The following is a 21,071-nucleotide window of genomic DNA, read 5'->3' on the forward strand; positions in this document are numbered from 1 at the left end:
ACAGAATGAGGAAAATCAGTAAAAGTAATGCTAGTGATTGACTCCCCCTCCTTTTAACCAAAAACCTGTCTTGTCACTATATTCAAAAAATGAAGCATTCTAAACAATTGATAGTTTTACATTAATACACACTGAATTTAGATTAACCATCAGTTATTAAACACAGTAAATACATGCAAAGAAAATAAAGTGCATCTTTACAGTATATAAACAATTGACCCAGAAATTATTACTTTAAATTGGCAATATAGACTGCAGTATAAAATGTACCCAATGTACCCAACATAGCAAAGTTCAATAGAAATGAAAATAAAATAAAATTACAATTTTTCAATACATTAGAGGGCCAAATAACCTTTTATTTAAAGTTATTAGATTAGGAGACTCCTTTGTACATTTTAAGTAAATTTTAATTTTTGTATGGGAGAAAAGAAAACCATTTTTCCAGAAGGCACTAACTGGTTTAAATGTGCAAATTACTTCATAAAGAAAACATGTGCAAAGTACAGTTAAGAAACTGCTGGTTCTTGTGTAGTAGTCCTTACTCTTCATCAGAGACTACCAATTATTGCTGAGGAATCATATCAATGGCCAGGTTCCATGTGCTCCCCTGTGGCTTCCATGTGCTCAGTCCACGGTGTCGCAGATCTCCTTTACCTTGTGGTTGAATTCTTCCGCTTGGTCTGCATACACATAATGCCCTGCTCCAAGGATGGCCTGGGTGAGGAAAGGCAGTCAACCAGTCTATGAGTAACAAGCATTCGATAAAACATGGTGATATAAGCAAAGACACTTGGCAATAATAATGAGAGCAGTGTTTGTAAATAAAGTACAACATAAAGGAATAAGCAACACAGATCTGTAAAATCACTCCATTTTTCTATCGATTAAAAGATCTGAGAACAAATATAAAAACCTACTGAATCCTAATAAAAATGTTAATGTGAAAAATAAAAAAACAACACTTCAACACTTCTGTCTAAATTGAATACTAATCACAGGACCAGCAGAGAGATGGAACAAAGTGAGACTGTGCTGCTGTGTGAGGTAGGAGTTGGCTGTCTTCCTGGCTGGCTGACACACTGCTGAACCAGTCCCTCTCTCAGTCTCTCCCAGCCATGGGGACAAAACAAGCCCTTAAGAAAGGTGATTCACCGTTTGGACATGTAGGTCAAACCCTGCTCCCAATCCGTGTGATATTGTCTCTGAGACTGTAGATATAGCTCAGAAATCACAAGTATGACCTGCAACCTCATTAAGACAAAGAGAACAAACAGACTTCATCCACAACTGAACACCAGAACCAAGCCACATACTTACTATTGTCTTCACGTATGAATGTGGTCGTAATGACTGGATGCTGGTGCCGGAATTGCCATCTATGCAGGATCGGGCGCCATATATCACTGAAACTGGAACGTCAGGGTCCATTTTACCAATTCGCTGAAGCATTGGCCTTTTTGCCCATCCATAAGGAATTGTCATATTTTTGAAAGCTGTCTCACCACTTAAGGGGAAAGAAGGAAGATACATGTATGACTTTTTGGAAGAGTATACATCACCTTCCCATCTCATCAAAACACCCTTACATCCAGCTTCTCTCTCATTTAAGAGCCACCTCAGCTTAAACAGAAAGGACTTACTGGGAAGCTTAAGGAAAACCCCTACAGAAGATGATACTGTTATAAACAAGGCTGCTCTGAACTATACTAACCCAAACCAAACTCACTGCCATCGAGTCGTTTCTGACTCATAGCAACCCCCACTGGGTTTCCAAGGCTGTAAATCTTTACAGAAGTGGATTGCCCTGTCTTCCTTCTGCAGAATGGCCGGCGAGTTTGAACTGCTGACCTTCCAGTTACCAATCAAATGCCTCATCCACCAGGTCACTAGAGCTCCTTGCTCTGAACAACAGTGAATTAAAAAGTTTTCTTCTTCTAAACCAAAACATGGAAACTTAATCCTCTGTTGTAGAGTCTCTGCACAGCACAGTTAAGCACTTAACTGCCAGCTAACAGGCTGGTAGTTTGAACCCATCCAGAGGTGACCTGGGAGATGAGCCTGGCTATCCGCTTCTGAAAGGTCACAGCCTTGGATACTCTACAGAGTAGTTCCACTCTGCATATTGGGTCACCAAGAGTTGGAATCAATCTGATGGCAACTAATAGCAACAATTCTCTATCATTATAGTATTAAATTACTTTTTGTGGAGATAGCTAAAATGTTTTTTTCACTGTGACTTACTGCGAACTGACTTATAAGGTAACTTTTCTGATGGTTCGTGGTACCAGCTTTTTACTTGCAATGGCAAAGCCATTACCAACTTAAGAAGGAACTTGCATTAAATATTTTTGCAAATTGCTGCAAAATAGGTCCTTTTTGTTGTCATTTTGCTATTCTTGCAGAAGTAGGCAAAATTATAAATTGGCTTGTATGAAGAATTCAAGTTCTACCATAAGAAAAGCAGTAAATCAGGACTACATGGCACATGTGACCATGAAATGTGTGTGAGTCAAGAGGAAAACACCAAGATCATGCAGGAAAAGAATGATGATTCTGGGATGAAACCACTGACAATTGTTGGACCAAGTCAATAAAAATGCACAGACTTAATCCACTGGACTCAACTGCCTTGAGAGTCACAAAATACCAGTCATTTGAGGACCTGGCCCTCCAGCTTCCCTCACTCTTGGCAGAGAACCTCTAACCTGTTTTATGAAAAAGATACAGCTACACCTCAATAGCCTCCGCGGCCTTGATCTTTTAATAAAGTAGGTATACATGTTCCCTACCAAAAGTGAGAGAGGAAAGGAAAAAAAAACACATGGAAGCCATCCCTGCTTCTAGCCTCTCAGCCTGCCACCCAAGTCTCAGTCCTAGAAAAGGAAAAGGATGAGGGACCACTTCTTGCTTTTTAAAGTGCTATTCATGCTTAAGGCACTTGACACTTGACTGCTAACCAGAAGGGTGGTGATTTAAACCCACCAGCCACTCCTCAGAAGGAAGGCTGGGCAATCTTCTTCCATAGCAATATTGCCTCGGAAACCCAAGAAGGGGTCGCTATGAGTAGGGTCTGACTCGACGGTACATAACAACAATAATTCATGCCCCATGTGTTCTAGAATAATCTGAAGTCCTTGTTAAATGTGCAGCCCAGAATTGCTGAATCAGAATCTCAAAATAAGGGCTCAGGAACTGCATTTTTGACAAGTCTTCTAATATCTCAGTGGAGCTCTCATCTCAACACTCTGTTCCTGATGTTCTTTGCAATTCTAGGGCCTTGGTCTGTCAGCCTCCTCCTAGTGTCCCACTACCTTTAGGCTCTGTGTTCTCTACTTGTACCTTCGACCCAACATCCTCAAGTCAACACACACACACACACATACACACACACACACAGAGTTTTTACTAAGAAACCCCTTTGCTTGGCTCTCTTGTTTCCTCTGGCTACTTTCTTCCCTCTCTCCTAATCACTGTCAAAATTCAAGCAGAATCCCTTCTATCCCTCTCCCTCCACCAAGCCTGTTTACTCTTCCCTAACTGCAGCAGTGTTTCTACCAATGTTCAGGGCTGCTCAGTGGAATTGCTGAATGAACTTGGAAAATGCTGTACACTATTTCCCATGCACTCGAGAGATCTAATGTACTCTGGCAAAATAAAGGTTTTAAAATGATCCACAGTACAGAAAAAACAAATAAACAAAAACCACATTTAGTATTGTTTAATCCAGCACCTTCTTTTCGGTCTAACACTCATACTCACATACTGAGTTTGGGAAATGTTGCTTCAATGTGAAATTTTTCTTTATCCATCAACTCAGACCATCTCCTAGATATAACCAAGACCAATGCATCCTCAACTTATTCATAAGCACATCAGGGAAAGAAAGTAATCCTTACTTTTTAAAGCCCCATTAGAACCCAAGACCATGTTTTATTGTAGGTATTGCTTGAAGAGATGAACACTTGCCCTTTCATATTTAACCATTTTATAAAACCTTCTAGACTACTCACATATATTGCAAAAAAATGTAAAAACCAAACATGTAAATTTAGAATCATAAATGTTACCTTGGAGTCTGTACATTGCAGTGGTAGATGTATTCTGTCACAGTTTCATCTGCAAACATTGATGAATACTTCCGCTTGAAATCAGGTCTTAAACGCTGCACTAAACTTAAACCTATTTAGTATGAAATAAAAACACCCATGTTTCAAGTTAAATTTAATATGTAAACTATATAATAAAGTTTTAGTGCTTACTTATACAATGAGTGTTATGTGTATGCATTTATACACCTATTCCTCACTTATTGCCTATCATGTTATCTGGTATTTCATATTTATTACAGTAAAAAATATACTATCTGACTATTTCGTGCATTAACAACATATGCCTGGCAATAATGAATGCTGAGGTGTGAAGGGAGACTAACATTGGCTGTGATGGTTAAGGTTATGCGTCACCTTGGCTGGGCCAGGACACTCAGTGGTTTGGGAGTTATGTAATGATATAATTTGGCAATGATGTAATCATCCTCCATTTTTGCAAAATGCCAATTTTCACACAACACCGTGGTTTTTGGATCACAAACCATGTTGATAAGTGAGGGGCGTGTGTCCATATATTCAAATATAATTTAGATGGAAAAAAAACATAAATCCTAAAAGCTGCTCTTTTCAAGTTCCCTAAAGAAAGATTAAAGTAAGAATCAAAGAGTGTTGTATATGGACTTATAACTATGCTTTAAGAGCTCAAAACCATATTAAGTTAGTTTTCTAAAATTTGTTTCTGTCAGCAAATAAATTCTATTACACTTGGTAGGTGAATGGAGTAGCTCACAAATAAAGTTAACTTGTTAATTTGTGTTTCCTCCATAATTACAACCTCTCAGCATCTAAACTAAGTGAACTGGGATATATAAATGTTTTCTGTGGAAAATTAACTCAGAGGTTCCGCTTGGGAACACCAGCACCACTCCCTGCTAAGGCCAGCTACAGTGGCTCTCAGGTCCCCCCATGAGGTGAGAAGGAGGGGCAAGGGCCCTGAAGCAAAAGAGGATGAAGAGCCAGAGCCACCTTCTCGTCAGGGATTGGTCAGCTTTCCTTTCTGCTACTACCACTCACCCATTACTCTAGCAAGGTTTTACTTCTTTCCTGGTCCTACCTTTCTATCTCTGAAGGATTCACACAACTACAGTAAGAATTTTTATGATATAGCTGATATTCCACATTCCCTGATCCACCCCCACCCCCACAACAAGTGCAAGCAACGCTGGGAGACAGAGGATATGGCTTTAAAAGTCCTACCCTAGAAATTCTCCATTCCCCATTACTGTTCCCTAATTTCTTTTCATACTTTATATTTACCATAATTCCAATAAAATTCATTTGTATTTCAGCACTATATAGAATATATAGATCTCTTGAATAGTTCATCAAGCACCTGAGGAGTGGTTCTACTAGGGAGGGGGAAGAAGAATGGGACAGGGAAAAGATCATTTAGAAGAGCAGTGAGGGACTATGGTCACCAATTCAACCCTGTGCTTCTTTCACTTGCTGCTATCCCCTGCAGGGATGGTACTGAGGCAAGGGAGGCAAGGAGGCACCAGGGCTGGGCAGAGAGGAGCACCCCTTGCCACTATGCCTCTCTTCTTTTCTTGCTAACAGAACTGTACTTTTATACAGTATCAGTTAGGCAGCAATGTGCTGCCTAGAAAGAAAGCAGGCCCCTCCCTCAGCCCCAGGGAATAACTTATGATTGATCAGTCAGAGAAATTTATTCTTCTTTGCTAGTGGAAGTCCTAAGGGTGGGCAGACATAAGGAGGTGTCTCCTGTGGCCTTCCAGGGAAGATTTTCTTCACTGATAAAAGAAAGCATTACGGAGAGAGAAAGATTATTTTCCATGTTTTCCTTTCTTCTTGCTTAAGGTGCTATTTTGTGAGATGATGCTTCATGCCACACAGTCATCTTACTAAGGTGAGGAAGAAGGCCAAGAGTCACAAACACAGACCCAAACCCTGACAGTGATGAGCTAGCTACTAGAACAAACACGGAAACCACCTACCTCCAGACTGCTTGTTTAGGAAACAGTAAAAGACTTTATGGAAATAGTAAAAGACTTTATGATTTTTAGGCCACTTAGTCAGGTATTTAGTTACTTGCAGCTGAAAGCATTTATAACTTACACACGTCATGAGGGGTAAAGGGAGAGGGCCAGACCATAACCATCTGTGACAAAAAGGTAAAAACATCCCCAAAATTGCAGGGCCAAGGCACACAGGCTGAGAGACAAATGAACTTAAATCAGAGACTAAACACCAGTACCTCAAAACATTGGAAATATAAATCACAAGTCTCCAAAATGTTTGCGGAGAAGAATGACTCTCTTTCTAACATTTTGAGATTTAAGGGGCAAGGAAGGGACAAAGAGTGTGGTGATTCTTGTTATCCCCACAGTCAATCAAGTCAGGCTTTGTCACCCACCAGCTGGATACAATCTATTGGCCAACCGCTCTTTAATGCTCAGCAACAGGTTAACAAGCTACACTTCCTTTTCCCATGTACTAAGAGAGCAGACACTTCCTGAGGGACACTCTGATTATTTGGTTTTCTCAGAATGTTCAAAGATGATTAACCCCATCCTCAGCAGTCCCTCCTTCTCTGCTTTCTAACTGCTTGTTGCAATATAAGGATTCTTTTTTCAGGAGAAAAGCCTGTTTTCTTCATTTCTGTTTATGGCCTGGTACTTATTATTGGAGGACGAATAAAACATAAAGGTTCAGTTTTTTGTGTGATTGTTGGTTGGCTGGTTTTTAAGACTTTGACAAACAAAAATGAGATTGGTAAATAGTCCTCTACTGATAATCTATAAACATTTTGCTTCCTTAAGACATAAAGACTCACCAAAGGGTCCTGCAATTCTGAGGCCCGCTAAAGGGTTAAAGGGAGTCAACGCAGCTCCCAAGGCTCTGATCCAAACTGGAATTGGTCTTTCTTGATCATCAAGATCTGGTCTCTCAGGAAAACCCCAAGGCTCCACTAAAATGAGATGATTAACCCTGTGGGGGAAAGAACAAATTTAAGTTCATTTGGCAAATTCATCCTAAGACTATAAGGAACTGACAACATTCATAAAGTAGAATGAAACTGCTTTAAAAACTCTCACATTAAAGAGAAGACCAATGGCTAAACAGGTTATAGCACGTTTTCATTATGCACAAACTTTGAGATCTGGTAGGATTTGAGAAAGGGAGGAAGAAAGAGACTATTTTTAATATATCTAAATCTGGATAATAAAGAGATATTTTAAAGGGTATGTGGTAACTGAGTGACTGTTCTTGAGAAAAAAGACAAGAGATGTTGGGTTTCAGCTACACTCTGGTAGATGATACAGTCCACTGACTACTCAGAAAAACCCAAAGGCTCCATGTCTCTTGTGGGTGACACTGCAGAAATAACTAAAGGTTAATATCATACTTTTATAAAGTAGCTTTGATACTTATAAAGGAGAGCTGGTAGTGCAGTGCTAAGGCATCTGACTGCTAACCAGTAGTTTGGTGTTTCAAACCCACCAGCTGCTCTGCATAAGGAAGATGGGTCAATCTACTTCCACAAATATTTACCGTTTCGGAGACCGGGGGTGTGTGTTGCTGTGAGTCAGAATTCTCTCTTTAACAGTGGGTTTATAAAGTAGCTGCAGACACCAATAATAGTTATTTCCTATGAATCAAACAGGAGCTCTGGTGGCGTTGTGCCTAAGGCATTTGACTGCTACCCAGAAGGCTGGAGGTTCAAACCCACCAGCCACTACTCAGAAGTAAGGTTGGGCAATCTACTTCCATAGTGATTAACACCTCAGAAACCCAAGAAGGGGTCACTATGAGTCAGATCTGACTCGACGGCAGTGATTTTGGTTTGGTTTATGAATCAATCAATCATTTTTACAATTTAAGGGAGGTTTAGGTGAGTTCAAAATAACTCTAAATGAACTTTTCACAAATACGAGGTAAATGTAATATGAACTGAAAATATAACATTATATCCCATTGTTCTAGGATACTGAAATTTGGTGAATCAAAACACATCTCCCCTACCTATGAAATCACCATATACTATTATCACATTTTGTTCCTAATCTTTTCCCAATTTTCTTCTTTATTGGACAAAGAGATAAAAAAATTTTTATTCATATAAAAATTGCTTCATAATACTCCTTCATATCTCTCCTGTTAAGGGAGAACCAGAAGTATCTAGTAGTGCTTCCATGTAATTGCATCATGGTTTTACATGTCATAAAGATTCTTAACAAAGCATAAAAGTCCTTCTGACACAGTACGATAGTCAACTGTAACCAAAACAGTCACAAAGATCAGCAAAAACCTCCCAAGGATGAAATGACAATGATTCCAGAACTGCAATGGAAGAGTAAAGAAGCCAAAGCATGGGCCCAGATGGCTTTTATTCCTTATATAAGATTTATTTTCTTACTTTTGTCAGTACAGATAAAGATGAATTAGCAAAAAGTCTTTTACTTTAATTTCATTTCATTTCTCAAACATAGACTTTCAGAGCACAGACCTAGAACACTGAGCTCTAAGTGTCCTCAGAGAACACTCAGCTCAATCTTTCATCACAGATGAGGTGGCGGCCAAGGCACACTATGCATTTGCAACCTGCTCGATGACGCAGCTTGTTAATGCAGAATGAGAGCTAAAAGTACTATTTCCTAACTATAGTAATCTAAGAGATGTCAAAAAGCCATTGGGCAGAGGGCTCTCCTAAGAACTGGCTAAGAAACATAAGATAAACATAAGCCAATCCTAACACAATACCCTAGATTTCATAGCATTAAGAAGAATTGTTTAAAGGGTTTCTCAAATTTTATGGTCAAAACTAAACCAAGAAGAGGATATAACTGTGTGGAGGTAAGTGATACGTGAGAGTTTTGTATACTTAATGTGTCTTTACTGGCTAAAAGTTTCATATAAGACTATTTGCTAGTAAGATATGGAAAACCAAAAAATGAAAGAAACCAAACTCACTGCCACTGAGTCAATTCTGACTCATAGCGACCCTCACCGGGTTTCTGAGGCTATAAATCTTTACAAAAGTAGACTGCCGCACCTTCCTTCCGCAGAGCAGCTGGTGGGTTTGAACTGCTGACCTTCTGGTTAGCAGCCAAATGCCTTACCCACTACGCCACGAAACCTCCTTAAGATATGGAAATGGGGTAGGGGAAGATATAGATATAATTATATTAATTTGTAAATATATATATATACGTATGTATGTATATATACATATAGGTAGTCCCCGACTTATAGACATATTTGAGTTATGACAAACTGCATTTAGGATTGTCTGCTTTCATTTTTTGTACATCTTACTGTTAGTAATATGTACTACATACAACGTTGCAGCACATAATCTGCTGATGTTATCATTCTCAGTTGGTCACTCGTAGATGTTCAAAGATCAGACTTATAAAGATACCTGATATTTAAAAAAGAAAAATTACTTGATTTACATCAGAATCAACTTAGGACAGAGTCATGGGAACAGAACCCCATCATAAGTATATGTATTTAAAATGTATATATATTTAAATGGCAGACAATTTCTTATGTTTTGATTCCTTTCTAAACTCTCCTTACTATGGCTACAGAGAGATTTGGGGAGGATGTGCGGTAGGGTGTGAGCAGAATTATTAAGACAGCCACACAACAGTAGAAAGTAGCAAAGATTTATATTAGGAAACAGCCAATACTATTCACTAATGACCTACCTCCCAAAGAGAAAAAGGAATTCTTTATTAAAACATATCCTGCCCTAAAAGACTGTTAATTTTTTGCTAGACATTTGTTAAGGGATCTTGTCTAGTCTGCTCCAGGATCTTACTGACAGGTGAACCCAAGAAGGGAGTGGACAAAGGCAACCTAGAGGAAGGGAAAGTCTAATCTCCCTAGTTAAGAGATTGTTTTGGTTTTGCCTCCATTTTGCCTTCCCTTGTTTAATATGTATCACAAAAATATCATCCTTACATAAAAATGCCAGTCTAAAAAATCATGCAAAATATACATAAGGGCAAATGGTCCCCCCTTTTTTTCCTGAAAGGAGGAAAATGCACCCTCAATTATTCAATCTTGTGTCATTCAGCACATAACATGGAGGTCAGCACATGGCAGATGCTCAGTAAACATTTGAACTATTATGCTTTCCTATGCTTCCCTTTGTTCTTTATCTATGTTGTTGTTGTTGTTATGTGCTGTCGAGTCAGCCCCGACTCATAGTGATCCCTCCTTGGGTTTCCGAGGCAGTATCACTAGGGAAGTAGGATTGCCCAACCTTCCTTCTGAGGAGTGGCTGGTGGGTTTGAACCCCCAGCCTTTTGGTTAGCAGTCAAGTGCCTTAGGCACCATGCTACCAGAGCTCCCTCTTTATCTATAGAGATATACAAATTTTATAAAGTATCATCAAAGTGTAAGCACAGGAGTTAGTCCAGTCTGGGTATTTCTGGTCCCTCAGATGACGTTAGAATATACTGCTATTTCTTATATTAGAAGGTGGCTGTTGTTGTTGTTGTTATGTGCCATCAAGTTGGATCCAACTCATAGCCACCCCTCCTTTGGTTTCCGAGGCAATATCACGGAAGTAGATTGACCCATCTTCCTTCCGAGGAGTGGATGGTAGGTTTGAACCTCCAGCCTTCTGGTTAGCAGGCAAGTGCCTTAGGTACTACACCACCAGAGCTCCTAGAAGGTGGCTAGTAGGTAGTAAAATCCATTTAGGGAGTCAGTACCAGTTTGTTTGTTGTAATAAAATAGCATGGTCAGGGATAGAAAAGTTTGTCATGTAACTAACCTGAGTACAAATCCATATAACTTTGTTTTAGATAGCCAAATACTTATATATATAATTCTTATGGAGGGTTATAATCAAATGAAAAAACTGAAAATAATTTTTAAAGCTCTAAAACAAGCTAACTTTAGTTGTACATCATCTGCTTCCACTATATATAAAAGACCTCAGAAAATAATTATTGCTTTTTTTGGTTATGAGGATTTTATTTTTATTTATTAGTTCTAAACTTCTTATTGTGGTTTGGGTTAAAGTTTACAGAGCAAATTTGTTTTCCACTCACCAATTCATACACATTTTGTTTTGTGACACTGACTACAATTCCTTCAATATAACAGCATTCCTCCCACTTCTTCTCTGTGTTTCTCATTTCCCTTCCTCCTTGTCCCCTAACCTTTCCTGCCTTCTGAATTTTGCCCTTGGGCAAATGCTGCCCTTTTGAACCTGAATAATTGATTGTTCTATGAGTGTGAACCTTCCTAGTGCTATTGTTCACTTTGTAGACCTATGTTTGGCTGAAAATTGAGCCACAAGAATGAGTTCAGTTCCAGGTTCGAAGGGTGACTGACTCATGGCCACAGTCTTGGGGTAAATGAGAAACACCATGCCAAGTACTGAGGTTGGTGGTTACCACATAAGTATCCAACAAATGTTAGGTAGCTGTAGTAGCAAAAATAGGAAGACTCCCACTGCCATCGAGTCAATTCCAACTCACAGTGACCCCCCACTGGGTTTGCAAAGTGGTAAATCTTTATGGAAGTAAATTGCCTCATCTTCCTTCCACGGAGCATCTGGTGGGTTTGAACCAACAACCTCTAGTTAGCAGTCAAATGCCTTCAGCACTGCACCACCACAGCTCCTTATGAGGACTCCTAGAGCAAAATTTATTCCACAGCATGGGAAGATAGTGATCAGAAGCCATGTGGCCAATGAGTAATTTAGTATTTATTCTTTAGGAAGCCTAATTACAGGTTTTGCCTCACATTATTATAACCTTGAACCAAGTTCACAGACTAACTTCTCATCTTCTAAGTGAAAGATTATCTCCTCACTTGATAACAGTTACTTAGTTTTAATGTATATCTATGGTATTATAATAATCTAGGCCTTACCCTATAATATTTCACAGATGACAGCCTGATGAGATTGCCAGTTCACATCTATGGTAAGGGATAGGCTTAAGTCTAGCTAGACAGCATATATGGGTCTTCAATCAGATATCTTTGTCAAAGGTCAGAGATTGATCCAAACTACTGGAAAAACGAAGAACCAGCAGAGCAGGAACAAAAGAAGAGCCCATCAGTTTCAAAAAAGGAAGACACTCTTATCTTAGTCATTAGAGTAGGTCAGGAGGTTAACAGCAGCAAACAACACCTGCTCCAACAACAGGGGTATATAAACCTGATCTTTATGAGATTTAAAGTCAGTCACCACCTGGAAATTATGCAACAAGAACAATCAGATCTAGAACACAGACTCCCTAAGGGAGTCTACAGATCCTAGGCATGGAACAAGGAAAGGAACAAGGAAAATAACATTCTTTCCTGATGTCAGAGACCAAAAAGACTCTAATCAGTGCACAAAGGAGCCATTCTCAAAATAAACTTTGCCCTAGGTATTTCCCATTGGCTTCAAGCCAGTGTGTGTGTGTGGGGGGGGCGGTTGAGATAAGCACAGAGAACAACAAATTAAATACCTCCACTTCAGGTCAAGTAGAAAAGCTTTCAAGAGGGGCCAACAAGAATTGCTCAGCCTAGAGTGGCAGAATCAGGAGCCAGAGCCAGGTGGGGTCAAAAGAGAAAAGATAAGACAGTCTGGAAACCTTTTACTGGAGAAGTGAATGCCAGTTGTAACCTATTCTATTGTAACTTGGAAGAATGGATCTTTGTGTTAAGCACTTTCCAAGTTAACAAAAGTTTCTGTAGCCCTCTTCTCCATCATTTGTCTATCAGGTTGTCACACTGTAGTGGTTTGCATGTTGCTGTGACGCTGGAAGGTATGCCACTGGTATTTCAAATACCAGCAGACTCATCCATGGTGACAGGTTTCAGTGGAGCTTCCAGACTAAGACAGACTAGAAAGAAGGACCTGGTGGTATAATTCTGAAGCACTTACTGATGAAGATCATAGTCTACAGCATTCAGAATGGATTATACCTTAACATAAAGAAAACAAATAGCCTCACAACTGGAACAGTAAGCAATATCTTGATAAACAGAGAAAAGACTGAAGTTGTCAAAGATTTCATTTTACTTGGATCCATAATCAACACCCATGGAAGAAGAGTCAAGAAATCTAATGATGTATCGCATTGGGTAAATCTGCAAAAGACCTCTTTAAAATGGTAAAGAACAAAGATGTTACTTTAAAGACAAAACTGGGCCTGACACAAGCCACAGCATTTTTAATAGCCTCAAATGCATGTGAAAGCTGGACAATCAATAAGGAAGACCCACAAGAATTGATGCCCCTGGACTGTGGTGTTGGCAAAGAATACTGAAAATAATGTGGACAGCCAGAAGAATGAACAAATCTGTCTTCAAAGAAGTAAAGTCAGAATGTTCTTTAGAAGTAAGAATGGCCAGACTTCGTCTCACCTACACTTTGGCAACATTGTCAGACTGGACCAGTCCCTAGAGAACGACATCATGCTTGGTAAAGTAGAGGGTCAGTGCAAAAGGGGAAGACCTGCAATGAGATAATCATAGCAAGGATTGTAAGGATGGCATAGCACTGGGCAGTGTTTCATTCTGTTGTAGACAGAGTTGCTATGAGTAGGAATTGACTCGACAGCAGCTAAGAAAAACCACAACATAGTCTCCTTGTCCTTGTTGTTGTTGTTGTTATGTGCCGTTGAGTCGGACCCAACTCATAGCGACCCCTCCTTGGGTTTCCAGGGCAGTATCACTACGGAAGTAGATTGCCCAACCTTCCTTCTGAGGAGTGGCTGGTGGGTATGAACCGCCAGCCTGCTGGTTAGCAGTGAAGTGCCTTAGGCACTATAGTTTATATAAAATACCGATATAGTCTTTGCATGGGGTCCAGAGCACCAAGGCCCAGACAGAAAGGAAAATTAAAATAAAAAATTGGGCACATAGATGAAAGAAAGGAGATGGCATCTTTGGCTATTATCGCTGGTTTACACTACCCTCTCCTCTTCATGCCCATCTGTAGGTGATCAGACATTGCTCAATGAAGAAGGCTTTACAGAATGACAGCCCCAAACACTTCACCCAGTGAGGTGCCCTTTGCTTTGTGACCCAATGTATTAATCTACAAATGAAATTCCAATGCCATCTCTAATTATTACGCATCATGGTAAAAGAATGGAGATAAACGAAGGTAATTTTTGGGGTGAAGGAGCACTAGGGAATTGTTTCCCCATTTGCACTCATCTACTAACCACACATAACTTCTGTGCCCACCTGCCCCACTGGGCTTTCAAGAATGGCCCAGGCATCCTCCTATTACAGGGTCTTTGCAATTTTGGTCCCCCCTGCCTACAATGCTCTCTTGCCATCTGCTACAACCCATTCAGACCTCAGCTCAAGCTGCACTTCTTCAGAGTTCCATTACTGGCTCCTCAGACAAGGTCAGGTTCTCATCAAGAATTCTCACAGCATCACCTACTTCATCACAGCACTCATTGCAGTGGTCATGATACTTGGGTGATTACTGAATGCCTGTCTCTTCTCTGAATAGACTGTAAGCCTTCATTGCTCACTACCAAGTCCAGCCTGTAGCATCATATCCAGCACCTATCTGATGGATGAATGAATGAGGGACATGCTGAAGGTAAGGTATGATTAACACCGTCCAATTTAAAAAGATAGATATGACTTAAAATAAGTGCTGAGATTTATAGTGTGACTGGAGCCCAGGTAGAAGCTCTGGTGGCTCAGTGCCTAAGGCATCTGACTGCTAACCAGAGGTTGGTGGTTCAAACCCACCAGCTACTACTCAGAAGGAAGACTGGGCAATCTACTTCCATAGAGATACTGCCTTGGAAACCCAATGAATGGTCGCTATGAGTCACAATCGACTTGACGGCAGTGAGTTTTTTTTTTGTTTGTTTGGAGCCCAGGTGACTCTTTAGACATTTTATTTTTAGAGAAAAATAATGAAAACAGAATGTCTCAAAACAGTTACTTGTTACTGTTGTTAGTTTGTGTTAAGTCCATTCTGACTCACAGTGACCCCATGTGACAGAGCAGAACTGCCACATAGGGTTTTCTTGGCTATGATCTTTTCAGAAGCAGATTGCCAAGTCTTGCTCCCATGGGGCCACTGGGTGGGTTCGAACCGTCAAACTCTCAGTTAATAGCTGAGCACTTACCAGTTGTGACACCAGAGTTCCTTAAGTCATTTAACATTATTTAAATGCAACAAAACTGGTGAAATATAAATGTTACAGCATTTCACTCAATGGTGGAATCATCCAGGCACTTTTACATAAATATCACAAATGCTCACTACCCAGTTCTTAATCAGTATCAAGAATCTGAGGAAAAGATGGGATCACTGCCCCGAGTTAGAATCTACAATGACTCTTATTGACAGAGGCAGTTTGCTGATCATAGAGTTTAGCCACCTATGCTGACCTAGTGTTCTGAAAATTGGTAGAAACTGATTCCTTTTTATTTGTTCTCTATCATAAGAATCCTTCCTCAAGTGGGAGGGCAGGGAAATTTTTAAAAACAAATCCTTCCTAATAAGCACATTGTTGTTGTTATGTCCCGTGGAGTCGGACCTGACTCATGGCGACCCCTCCTTGGGTTTCCGAGGCAGTATCACTATGGAAGCAGATTGCCCCATCTTCCTTCGGAGGAGTGGCTGGTGGGTTTGAATCGCCAGCCTTCTGATTAGCAGTCAAGTGCCTTAGGCACTATGCTACCAGATCTCCCAATAAGCACCTTAGACTAGGCATTTTCATTCTCCTCAAACTGTCCTGTAAAAATAAAGAACGCAGTTGCCCTTAAAATACAAGGACAGAAATAGGTATGGATTGGGATACTAAGTTCTAATAAAGAAGACAATGCTGTTTTCTTTTTCCTCCTCCATCAACAAAAACAAGAGGAACTCTAGATAAGGTGTCTTACCTAAGAGACAAAAAGAGAGAGAGAGAGAATTTGTCAAACCTGAGGAGGCAGAGGAGCTGTAGATGCAGTGCCTAAGGAATTGGCATGCTGACCAAAAGGTCAGCAGTTTGAACCCACAAGCCAGCCTCAGAAACCCTATGGGGCAGTTCTACTCTGTCCTATAGGGTCACTATGAGTTGGAATAGACTCAGTGGCAGAAGTTGTGGTGGCAGGAGTGAGGAGGCAAAAAAAAAAAAAAAAAAGTAACATCCTCAAAGTCCATTAGGGAAAAAAAAAAAAAAAAGACACAAAAATAGATGCAAAGGGAGTGCAGGAAATTAACTGAATTTCATTTCTCTATTAGATCACTCTCTACCTGCCCCACCCAACCCCCCCAAAAAACTTTCTGAAACTCATATATTCATTTTAATCTCATGATAATAAAATTGGTACTTGGATCTATGGGAAGTAGGGTAAGAGATACAAATTGAGATGTGGCAGTTCTGTAATTGCTTCTAAACCAAACCAAACTCACTGCCATCAAGTTGATCCCGACTCATAGTCGGGCCCCTCCTTGGGTTTCTGAGGAGTTATCTCCAAGGAGTGGCTGGTGGGTTTGAACCGCAGGCTTCTGGTTAGCAGTCAAGTGCCCTAGGCACTACACCACCAGAGCTCCTAACTGCTTAATTGATATTAAATGGAGCACTACTGTTGCACATGAGAAAATGTGTATGTGCCAGAAAGAAGCTTCTCTAGCTCAGGTAAAACATTTCAGATCACACAGCTGGAGGCCCTGACAATTATCACATCTGCTTGGTTTGCTGACTTGAAGAAACATCAAACACTAAATTTCACTCAACATGAGGTTTGCTATAATCACAAGGGAGTCTCTGGGTGGTGCAATGGTTAACACACTCAGCTGCTAACTGAAAGGCTGGAGCTTCGACTCCACCCAGATACGCCTTGGAAGAAAGGCCTGGTGATCTACTTCCAAAAAATCAGCTACTGAAAACCCTGTGGAGCACAGTTCTGCTCTGACACACACTGACTCGACTTAACAGCAACTAGTTTTTGTTTTTGTAATTATAAACACACTTCTAGTGATTAGTGACATCTAACTATGCTTGGATTTGTGAGTCTACTGACTAGTTCTATTAACCATAACATCAGGTCACCTGCATAAATCTGTAGACTCTGTCCAGTCAGGATCAAACAGAAAAGATTTAAGGCGAGACATAAACAAAAGTGAGAACAGTAATAGCGATCTGCATAAACATATGGGCAGTATGGAAGACCTGCAGCAAAGGAAAAGAATGATATTCCTTACAAAAAACAAAGACATTCTGACTCATTTATCCTTTTCCATTCCCTTAAAAGAGAAATGCTTAAAGAGCAGCCATTCTGAAAAGCAAAAGAAGAAAAAAGCTAGAAGAAAGAGGTGGTACAAGAGATTGTCAACTCTTGTCTTCCTATACCATGTGCTGCACTGGCGTACTAGCTGGTCTATAAGGACAGGAAGAACAAATAAATTTTAAACTCTTAAAATCTTATTTTGTACATTTAATATACTTCTACACTAACTAAAGTCATAGGTTTAAATAAATCATGTATGTATATACATGTGTTTGTATATATATATTAGGTTAGCAGAAGCATTCTCAGTAATAACTTTTTCTTACACACACACACACACAAACACACACAGTGGTCCCACCTTCGTAGTGTAGTGCCTAAGGCACTTGACTGCTACCCAGAAGGCTGGTGGTTCAAACCTACCAGCCACTCCTTGGAAGGAAGGTTGGGCAATCTACTTCCATAGTGATATCACCTCGGAAACCCAAGGAGGGGTCACTATTCACTATGAGTTGGGGCCGACTCAACAGCACATAACAACAACAACAATCAGAAGGTTGGTGGTTCAAACCCACTAGCCACTCCATAGAAGGAAGACTGGACAATCTACTTCTGTAAAGATTTACTGCCTCGGAAACCCAAAGGGGGTTGCTATGAGTCGGAATCAACTTGATGACAGTGAGATGGGTTTTTACTTTTGCTTTTATGAGACACACTAACTTAAGATGTTAATTAATTGTCCAAAGGCATAAAACAGAAATCTTTCCCTGTTTACATCTGCACAGCTGAAACCTATTTTTCTTCCCTAAAGAAAGTGACCAGATCCTATTTCTTGAAAATTTTATGCAAAATAAAGCGAAAACAGAGAAAAGAATATATAAAAGACCAAGGGTGAATTTAGTTTACAATGATCTTTTTTCAGGTTAATATATTAAAAAAACGTTTACAGGTCTATGTGCCAGGTACAGTGTTTTGGCTGACCCAACTTCAGTTCTATTTTGGGGTATCTGAAAACCCAGAGAACCTTATTGTTTAAAAATTAATCTGGGTTTAATAATGTTCGTTTTATGCAGTAAAGAATACTGGCTCCATTTATCTGTCCACTCTTAATGCTTCATAATTGCTTCCCCCCCCCCCCCCCAAAAAAAAGGAAAAGAACATTGGCTTGAATATACAATACTCTGTAGAGTTCTACTCAGTATTTGGCAACAGCTGGCTGATTTAAACATGCTAATTACTTCAAGCATTCTCATGTCCACCTACTGCTAATACATAGTGGTTCTTGGTCCTGACACAATACTATACTTTTATTTCTAGCATCAGGCACAAACATTCACAAATCATTTTCTAAAAAGTAGTCTAATACAGGGATCACTGACATTGCTTTAGATACTTATTCTGTCCCACATGACCATCAAAATATGTTGCTATTCTCTTTTATTATTGTTGTTGTTAGCTACCACGGAGTCAGCTGCTGACTCATAGAGATCCCAAGCACAACAGAATAAATGCCCTGTGCTGGCTCCATGCTCACTTACAGATGCTTTGAAAGTGGTTAATTCCCTTCTCAACCTCTGAAGCCCTCTCTCTTTGGAGCATTTCAAAGTACAAATGAAAATCTCACTAATGATCTAATCCGTAGATAAGCATGAAGGATAAGGATTCTAAAACTTAGGTGTCTCACGACCAGGGATTCACTGTCTGGCTCAGAGAATCTTGTGTCATATCATATCTTTGGGAGATAAAACATCAAGACAGGGAGGGACAAATAAACATCTGATAAGAAACAAAGGAGAGGGCAGTGGTGGTTCGTGGCAGAATTCTCTTGCCTTCCATGTGGGAAGACCCACTTTGATTCCTGGACACAGCATCTCACGCACAGCCCCCACCCATCAGTCAGTGGAGGCTTGTGTGTTGCTGGGATGCTGAACAGGTTTCAGCAGAGCTTCCAGACTAAGATGGACAAGGAAGAAAACTCCATGGATCACAATACAGTTTGCAGCCAATCATGGGGATGGCACAGGACCAGGCAGTGTTTTGTTGCACTATGCATGGCCTCACCATGAGTCAGGGGCTAACAGCAACCAGAAACAGAGGAAGCTCAACTCCCACAAACAGCCCTCTTGTCTTATACCACAAAAGTATCTACTTTCTTTTTCTTTCCCCAGAAACACAACAAAGAGTTTCTCACTGAGAACAGGACACAATAAAACAGAGCTACCCCAAAAAGCCAACTACAAGAAAATATGGGCCTACTAGTTGACAAGACTATTTCTAGTCTAGCACATACAAGATTATGGGCTCTCCAGAAAATCAGGGCCAAATACTGAAGTTTAGATAAAACATTACAGAGAAAAAGTTGGCTGTTATAGAGAAGTAAACGTCAGATACACAGGGCTGCCACTCTGCATGTCACATTGTGTGTCAGTAGCACATGTGGAGTTAGGCAATGCAGCAGCCTCACTGGTGCATCTATGCACTCTGAAAATGACCTTTATCAACCTAGGTCTCATTCATAGTGTCAAGGTTGGTGACAATTTTGGGCTGAAAAACAAATACCATGGAAAAATGTGTTGACAGAACAAAAATGTTGATATTGTTTTTTTTGTCCATTTCCAAAAGATGCACAAAACAAAGATGAGTTTTTGTTCTGTATTAACATTCAGATATGTTAGATTATCTTTTTTGGGAATTGGCACAAATACAGATCTCTTCTGGTTGGATAGCTAGGTAGTTGTCTTTCAAATTGCTTGGCATAGCCAAGTGAGTACTTCTAACACTACATCCTTTTGTTGAAATAGCTCAATTGAAATCCTATCAATTCCTGGACTGATATTGGCCATCTAGAATCAGGCATTGCATTCACTGTCAAAAAGAACATTTCAAGATCTATTCTAGAGTACAGCATTGTCAGTGATAGGATAATATCTGTACGTCTATAAGGAATACCTGTTAATATGACTGTTACTCAAATTTATGCACCAGCCACTAATGCCAAAGATGAAGAAATTAAAGATATTTACCAACTTCTACAATCTGAAATTGATCAAACATGAAATCAAGATGTATTGATAATAACTTGTGATTGGAATGAGAAAGTTGGATACAAAGAAGAAGGATCAGTAGCTGGGAAATATGGCTTTGGAGACAGAAAAGACATCAGAGATCAAATGATAGAATTTTGTAAGACCAAAGACTCAATCATTGTAAGTACCTTTTTTGAAAACAACATAAATGGCAACTCTAGATAGGGACCTCACCACATGTGAAACACAGGAATCAAATTGACTACATCTAGTCAGATGAAGAAGCTCGATATCACCTGTCAGAACAAAGCCAGTGGCTAACTGCAGAACCGACCATCAATTAATCATATGCAAGTTCAATCTGAAGCTGAAGAAAATTAAAACAGGTCCACAAGAGCCAAAGTATAATTTTAAGTATATCCCCCCTGAATTTAAAGACCATCTCAAGAACAGATTTGACTCACTTAACACTAGTGACCAAAGACCAGACAAGCTGTAGGATAACATTAAGGACAACATAAATGAAGAAAGCAAAAAGATCGTTAAAAAGACAGGAAAGAATGAAAGACCAAAATGGTTGTCAGAAGACACTCTGAAATAGAGTTAGCATCGTAGCAGGATATAAGATCAACATCCAGAAATCAGTTGGATTCCTCTAAACCAGCAATGAGATTGCTGAAAAAGAAATAAGGAAATCAATACCGTTCTCAATAGCTACCAAAAAAATAAAATACTTGGGAATAAATCTTACCAG

The 21,071-nt window shown here is 39.8% G+C and overlaps 1 protein-coding gene across 1 annotated transcript in view; it reads right to left on the bottom strand.

Moving 5' to 3' along the window:
- Positions 1-627: 627 nt before the first annotated feature.
- ABHD5 (abhydrolase domain containing 5, lysophosphatidic acid acyltransferase) overlaps positions 628-21,071 on the bottom strand; it is a 42,978-nt gene continuing 22,534 nt past the window's right edge. The window contains exons 4-7 of the mRNA XM_042782161.1: positions 6,907-7,061; positions 4,071-4,182; positions 1,321-1,507; positions 628-717 (exon numbers count right to left, since the gene is read on the bottom strand). Coding sequence (XP_042638095.1) covers positions 628-717; positions 1,321-1,507; positions 4,071-4,182; positions 6,907-7,061 — 544 coding nt within the window. The remainder of the gene's footprint in view (positions 718-1,320; positions 1,508-4,070; positions 4,183-6,906; positions 7,062-21,071) is intronic.

This window comes from Orycteropus afer, unplaced genomic scaffold (genome assembly GCF_000298275.1).
Source record: "Orycteropus afer afer isolate SDZICR_OR568_19922 unplaced genomic scaffold, OryAfe1.0 scaffold00250, whole genome shotgun sequence".
In the NCBI taxonomy this organism is placed as follows: Eukaryota; Metazoa; Chordata; class Mammalia; order Tubulidentata; family Orycteropodidae; genus Orycteropus; species Orycteropus afer.